This window comes from Sinocyclocheilus grahami, unplaced genomic scaffold (assembly GCF_001515645.1).
Source record: "Sinocyclocheilus grahami isolate Dianchi unplaced genomic scaffold, SAMN03320097.WGS_v1.1 scaffold861.1, whole genome shotgun sequence".
Taxonomy (NCBI): domain Eukaryota; kingdom Metazoa; phylum Chordata; class Actinopteri; order Cypriniformes; family Cyprinidae; genus Sinocyclocheilus; species Sinocyclocheilus grahami.
Window position 1 is genome coordinate 395244 of NW_015506040.1, and position 8089 is coordinate 403332.

At 36.0% G+C, this 8089-nt stretch overlaps 1 protein-coding gene across 1 annotated transcript in view; it reads right to left on the minus strand.

The window, feature by feature from the left end:
* Nucleotides 1-5153: 5153 nt before the first annotated feature.
* Nucleotides 5154-8089, minus strand: part of LOC107563202 (insulin-like growth factor 1 receptor) — a 13974-nt gene continuing 11038 nt past the window's right edge. Inside the window, exon 8 of the mRNA XM_016248010.1 lies at nt 5154-6390. Coding sequence (XP_016103496.1) covers nt 5922-6390 — 469 coding nt within the window. The 3' untranslated portion in view covers nt 5154-5921. The remainder of the gene's footprint in view (nt 6391-8089) is intronic.

The window sequence follows — 8089 nt, forward strand, 5'->3', positions numbered from 1 at the left end:
TAATAATTTAATTATCCTCATGCATGGCATCACTGACAATACATGAAAGTCCTTTCTGAGACATTTGAACATTGTACACAACGCCTTGAACAATGTCTGTTTTATGAATGCATAAATTCACTGAAATGCAAAAAAAAAGACTAATGCAGGAGAAAATATGCTTAATATGTTAATTTAATTACAATCTAATTTTAACATGTCGAATGCATTAAGTATAATGCCAAAATAGAGTTTACAGTTCTGCTTGATGATTATTCCTCCTACTTAATATACAAAAACACATCACAAAGCAATTTATCTGTATTATCAGTAATATTTGCTTTGTGAACCACACAATATCCGAGCCATCATAAATCCAATACATAGTAATCCTCTCCATGTTCCTGAAGCACATGTCTTTTTTCTTCAAATTTACACAAAAGAAAGAAAACACCACAAATAAATTTAATAAGTGCCTTTTTTAATCAGAACAGCCAGGTTTGAACAGATTTGGACCACAAAACTTCCATTCTCCCCTCCCATTCTGGATCTGTAACCCTCTTTATATACCAACACATACATATCTCAACTGAACAAGCAAACATTATGCTCCACCGGCATCAAGGACTGAAATGAAATAACATGAAACACAACACAACCCTTCTTCACGTTCTAGATGGTGCCATCAGATCACAAACACCTCTAATGCTCTCCTCTCAACCCTCACAGACTCACAGAGCACAGTCTGGACTTCAGAACGAGCATCTGGTGAGATGATGGAGAGCAGCAGTTTCCAGCAGCAGGGTACAGTGAGCGCCACCTTCAGCCCTGAGAATATCTAGCCCAGAGTTAACACATCTGGAATCAAGAAATCAGCCATTGGTCGGGTGTTACGGCTCTGTATTAGGAGATGGTCAGAGAGGAGCATTAGGACGGTGTCTTGTCCAGTCTGTGAGTAACAAAAACCATGAAAAAAGCAGGAAAAATGACCAACATTGGTGGCACTATCCAATCATCATTTTTGTTGTTTTTCTCAAAAACTCTTCGCAATTATAAACATTTCCCGTATATAAAGATATTCGAGTGAAAAAATTCAGGATATTTACAAGAATATCTTGTTCTAGATTTACATATTTCACAGAATATTATTTCAATTTAATATCTGCATGAACAATAACTGCTGCGAAATAGGACATGAAGGAAATTCCAGCATTTCTCCAGCCATTTACCTTTATATCACATCTGCTTTATTTCAATCACACTGAAATGGTTGGTTTGCTATTTTGCGTGCTGATATTTTGATTAGATTTTTTTTCTAATAATTAAAAAAAATATTCATATAACCCAAGACAAAACTCTTTGTGATGCACATTTGATGCACCTGACAGCAGCAAAAACTGTAAATCTGTTTATACCCAAAGGTTTTGTTTCAATGAACATTTGGTTTCTGATGCAAATGTAAAATAATGTAACACAAAATGCAAAACGGAACAATGCCAATTGAGTTATGACTCCAGAGTAACAAAGGTTCATGTGTCTAGTTTCAAACAATACCAGATTTATAAATATAGACCATAGGTTCAAGAGCTAGACATTTTTATTTGGGTTTTTCAGAAAATGCTCAAAAATAGGGGCGCAGATTAATGATAAAGTAAAAATAATTAATAATTTAATTATCCTCATGCATGGCATCACTGACAATACATGAAAGTCCTTTCTGAGACATTTGAACATTGTACACAACGCCTTGAACAATGTCTGTTTTATGAATGCATAAATTCACTGAAATGCAAAAAAAAAGACTAATGCAGGAGAAAATATGCTTAATATGTTAATTTAATTACAATCTAATTTTAACATGTCGAATGCATTAAGTATAATGCCAAAATAGAGTTTACAGTTCTGCTTGATGATTATTCCTCCTACTTAATATACAAAAACACATCACAAAGCAATTTATCTGTATTATCAGTAATATTTGCTTTGTGAACCACACAATATCCGAGCCATCATAAATCCAATACATAGTAATCCTCTCCATGTTCCTGAAGCACATGTCTTTTTTCTTCAAATTTACACAAAAGAAAGAAAACACCACAAATAAATTTAATAAGTGCCTTTTTTAATCAGAACAGCCAGGTTTGAACAGATTTGGACCACAAAACTTCCATTCTCCCCTCCCATTCTGGATCTGTAACCCTCTTTATATACCAACACATACATATCTCAACTGAACAAGCAAACATTATGCTCCACCGGCATCAAGGACTGAAATGAAATAACATGAAACACAACACAACCCTTCTTCACGTTCTAGATGGTGCCATCAGATCACAAACACCTCTAATGCTCTCCTCTCAACCCTCACAGACTCACAGAGCACAGTCTGGACTTCAGAACGAGCATCTGGTGAGATGATGGAGAGCAGCAGTTTCCAGCAGCAGGGTACAGTGAGCGCCACCTTCAGCCCTGAGAATATCTAGCCCAGAGTTAACACATCTGGAATCAAGAAATCAGCCATTGGTCGGGTGTTACGGCTCTGTATTAGGAGATGGTCAGAGAGGAGCATTAGGACGGTGTCTTGTCCAGTCTGTGAGTAACAAAAACCATGAAAAAAGCAGGAAAAATGACCAACATTGGTGGCACTATCCAATCATCATTTTTGTTGTTTTTCTCAAAAACTCTTCGCAATTATAAACATTTCCCGTATATAAAGATATTCGAGTGAAAAAATTCAGGATATTTACAAGAATATCTTGTTCTAGATTTACATATTTCACAGAATATTATTTCAATTTAATATCTGCATGAACAATAACTGCTGCGAAATAGGACATGAAGGAAATTCCAGCATTTCTCCAGCCATTTACCTTTATATCACATCTGCTTTATTTCAATCACACTGAAATGGTTGGTTTGCTATTTTGCGTGCTGATATTTTGATTAGATTTTTTTTCTAATAATTAAAAAAAATATTCATATAACCCAAGACAAAACTCTTTGTGATGCACATTTGATGCACCTGACAGCAGCAAAAACTGTAAATCTGTTTATACCCAAAGGTTTTGTTTCAATGAACATTTGGTTTCTGATGCAAATGTAAAATAATGTAACACAAAATGCAAAACGGAACAATGCCAACAGTGGGATTCAGAGAAATAAAAGGGAGAGGAGATCAGAACCAGTATATACTGAAAAATAAATCCATTCTAATTATTCCATCTAGTGACCTTTGCCCCCAAGTTAAAAGATGGATAAATGAAACATCAACAACATTCCAGCACATTTGGAGTCAATCGTCAGACCTGTTCTTGTTTTAATCTCACAAATAAATAATAAACAAATTTAAGCAAGATCCGATAGGAAAGAAAGCAGCTAGTCGTACAAAATGTCCATAACTCAGTCATTTCTCCACTCTGAGATTGTGGTTTGTAGCGTTTATGAGGTCTTACCCAGATACAGAGAGCAGTAATATTGTCCTTTTCATGAAAAAGATCAGATGTACTTTATATATAGGTACATTAAAAAAAAAAAGAGTGAGGTAGATAAATGTCCAAAGGAAAAAAAAAGTCCCCATGTCATGAAAAAAAAGCATATAAAAATACCTCAAATGTAATCAAGGGGGAGTTTTTACAGTGATTATAAACGCATCACAAAAAAGAAATACAAATAAATAATGAAAAAAAAAGGCCAGGGTGGGGGAAAAAGAAAAAGTGAGTTTTTCCTTTGGGGGGGGGGGAAGAAAAAAACTGGCGCTCATAGTCAAACCTGTTTCTTAAATCGATATAAGTGATCTATGTTACAAACACAACTTCTGCATAGAGATATGCTGAATCATATCTGTATAATCATTTATCAGGCTCTGCTCGGAAGGAAGGAAACGCAGAGTTTAGAAGATCAGGGCCTTCAAAGGGCGGCAGGATCAGTCACAAATAAGACTGAACAATCCATGAGTCTACGTTTAAATCAATCCAAAATTTGCCAAGTTTAAAGTCATACTCTGTTGATTAAAGAGGAATGAATAGCGAGACAAGAACACATCGAGGTCTGAGACCGAAACTTTTAGGATTCTGACCTGAGAGTATTTGTTGCGCATTAATGTGATGAGAGACACAGTGTCGAGTTGTTACAGAATCAGGTCGCTGGGTGCCGCCGTTAATGGATTGTGTGTTCATTGCCGGTTTTGCTTTTAAAGAGAGAGAATCTATCAAAACAGGAGGGGTTAAACAACTTTTCATTGCAAAACTCAACTGTTAGAATGAACCTCCTACTGTTTTTCTCATTTTGCAGAACTAAAAGCATCATAAAATGGACTGTAGTGGAAAGGCCAAGGATTACACCTGAAAAATCTCTTTACATTTATATATATGTATATATATTACAACCACAAAAGAAAAACAATAATAGCAGCTTTTTTTTAGCACAGACATGTAGATGATCAATCTGAACCGTAAAAAAGGTACAAAAGTGACCGACAAATGATGCACACGCTCTGTGGTCCGACGTACGACTGAACAACCAAGCGAGAGAATTGCTGTGAACATTTCAACTCCACAAAGCCACAATTTTTAAACCTTTTCAGCTTCTTTTTTTATCCGAATCCCTTTTAAAGTTTCTTTGCAATGTAACATCTGCTGCATCTGTTGAATAATTCAGTGCGAAATGCGTCTAATCCTAAGCAAGACGACAGAAAAGTGGAAATCTGGGAAATCTCTCTATGGTTTTTAAAGGAACAGTTCACCCAAAATTTGCTAAAAATGAACACACCCTCAGGTAGGTGAGTTTGTTTCTCACCTTTGTTTCTTCATTACATCACTTGTTCACCAATGGATCCTCTGCAGTGAATGGGTGCCGTCAGAATGAGAGCCCAAATAGCTGATAAAAACATAAAAATTATCCACAAGTAACTGGAGGAAGTGTTATTATGGATTATGGACTCGTATTTTAGCCGGATACAACAGTTTGAAATTAAAACACCTTGATGATTTATTTATTTTTTACAAACACGCAGCTTTTTTAACTGATGGACTGGAGTCGTGTTGGGATGTTTTTATCAGCTGTTTGGACTCTCATTCTGACGGCACCCATTCACTGCAGAGGATCCATTGATGAGAAAGTGAGGTAATACTACATTTCTCCAAATTTGTTCCGATGAGGAAACATCTGCATCTTGGATGGCCTGAGGGTGAGTAAATATTTTGTAAATTTGCATTTTTGGGTGAATTATTCCTTTAAGCAGGTTTGGATCACCAGGGTCAAAAACTGTCGTATGTATTTTGAGGAATATGGATGCAAGGGGAATTAAACGACAACTTGGCAACATAAAAGAAAAAAGAAAAGAAAGACATTTGGCAGATTTGAGAATTTCTTCTCCACTATGTTGCGCAGCCAGATGATTTGGAGAAAACGGAAGCCGAAGATCTCAGTACCCAGATCTGAGTTGGGTCATGGGAACGATCTTCTAAGACGAGCGGAAGAAAAAACATCTCTAATTTAGACGCACGTCTTTGGAAACAAAGACAAGAACAAGTGCTTCGCTGTTGGATTCGCTTCGAGATATGCAGAGCGTGCCGTAATAATGCCACCGTACCACTACTGGCTCTAACAGGCCTTCAAACCAGTTTTGGAAGTTTAGAAAAGTAACAAAACGTAACAAAAACAGTCAGCCTATCGAGTGCGAGAGTGAAGGTCATGGTTTTTCAGTCAGTGATCCAATCTGCGGAAATAACAAATGAGTTCATATCAATCAATTCAACGATTCAATCGAAATACACAAAAAACAAAGAAATCCAAACTTTGTCCGTTGAGGTATGATTGAAAAGATTGATTGCCTGGACTCTCAGTTTGTACCATTTTGTCTTTCCTTGTCTCTTAACTTCATATTTCTTCTCAGGAGACCACACAGTGGCTTGACAGACAGAGACGTGTCCAGAAACCGTCGATCAGCAAGCCGACGACTGGGGCAGAGGCAAGGCACGCTCGTTCTTACGGCCCCCGTTCATGTGAGCGTAAGGCTGGGTCTCGTCAAACGGGCTCCGGAGAACCATCGAGGGCCCGTTTGCCGCAGACGCGGGGAGCGGGTGCTTGTCCGTGGAGCTGGGGGAGGAAGGCGGCGAGGACGGGCCGGCCGAGGTGGAGGAGCCCTGGGACGCAGGGGCGCACTGTTGAGTGGAGGCCAGAGAGGGAGCGAGGGGCTGCAGGCTGGAGGACGGCTCCAGAGGAACGTTCTCCATGGTTCCCACGTTCTCCATGTCCAGCTCTTCCGTGTCCGGAGGTTTGTTCTCCTCGCTGTAGAAGAAGCTCGTCTCCTTGAATCCCGCCTCCAGGTCATCCTTGATGCTGCTGATGATCTCCTGGAAGGACGGCCGCATTTTGGGGTTGTACTGCCAGCACATGCGCATCAGTTCAAACCTGAAAGCGCACAAGAGAACAAGAGAAGAACAAGAGAAGTTCAGCAACATGGTCCTTGAGAAACATTAATTAGTTGCTGTCCTGTCTAAATGACTGACTGATATTTGGCCATGTTTAGATTATCAGCATCAGACGACAGCGTATAAATGCAAGAACGCATTTTGGTTTTAGATATTAGGACAACTTTGATGAAAGGTTTTGATCCACTTCAAATGTTGACTAGTGTATTTTAGAATTTTTAGGGAATGTTATGTTAAAAAAACAGGAAGTTTTGAGCTGAAATGGCTAATTTTTATTGTTAATTTATATTAAATGTATTCCCAAAAATAAACACCTGGTTTGTGTTATTTGAAAAAAGGTCCCTTTTAAATTTCAAATTTAAATGTTCAATTATTTTAAATCTCTCTCTCTCTAATACCTTTATACATTTTAATTATCATAATTTTTATAACGTACAATAATTAATGTATTCACTATATGAGTTATAAACTACGTCACATAACCAATTATTAATCATCTTAATCACTCTGGTTTGAGTCGGTTAAAAAAAAAGTTATTTTCAGTTTTAAATCAAGTTACTATATATATTAATATCAATTTTATTTATTAATTTCAAAATTATATGTATTATATATATTATATTAATATATTATATTATATATTATGTATTTTAAATAATCTAACTTTTTGGTTTTTGTCATTAAAACAAAAGTCCTTTTCAATTTTAAATGAATTTTTTAAATAAATGTAAAGTTCTAAATAATATATTTATTGTTTAAAAAAAAAAATGGCATTACAATTTACATGTATAGACTACTTTATATAATCAATAAATCCATCTTTTTGATTTGTGTCTTTAAAAGACCAAGTCTCTAAATTTGAAATAATATCAGTATACATATTATAAAATGTATTAATGTATTTATTAATTTGTATGAATTTAAAATGGTTCATAATACATTTTTATACTTTAATTTAATCCTGTAAAATCGATTAATCAGAATTAATCGCATCCAAAATAAAAGGTTGTTTTTTCATAATATGTGTGTATTGTGTATATTTATATGTATATATAAATACACACACAAATGTATGTATTTAGGAAATATTTACACGTATACATAGTCACATTTAGATATGATTTATATTATATATAAATATATATTAGATATATTTCTTAAATATATAAACGTGTTTGTGTGTATTCATACATACAAATAAATATACACAGTACACACACATATATTATGTAAACACAAACTTTTATTTTGGATGCGATTAATCGCGATTAATCGATTTGACAGCACTAAATACTTTATAATTTAATTATAGTCATTACATATAGCTGATTGAATATTGTACTATTTAACATTATTGTCATATATACTGCTACTATAACAAAATGACTGATAAGATCTTGTTCATACCACCTACGTCTTCTTGCCATAGCACTGAACAACAGGTGGCAGCATGACGAATCACTAACATAAACATGCATGCTATCAGCGGTTACGTCCTAAACATAGCTGCAGTGAGCTCATGGTGAATACTGTGACCTCTTTACTGCACAGCAAACACACAACTGTGAAGAAATCACACTGCAGAGCTGGAAAGGAGGCCCGAGAGCACCGGAGAAGGGGAACTGCTACAGTTACACGGGGGAAAAAATAAAAGTGTACGATCTTGCTGACACTCGAGC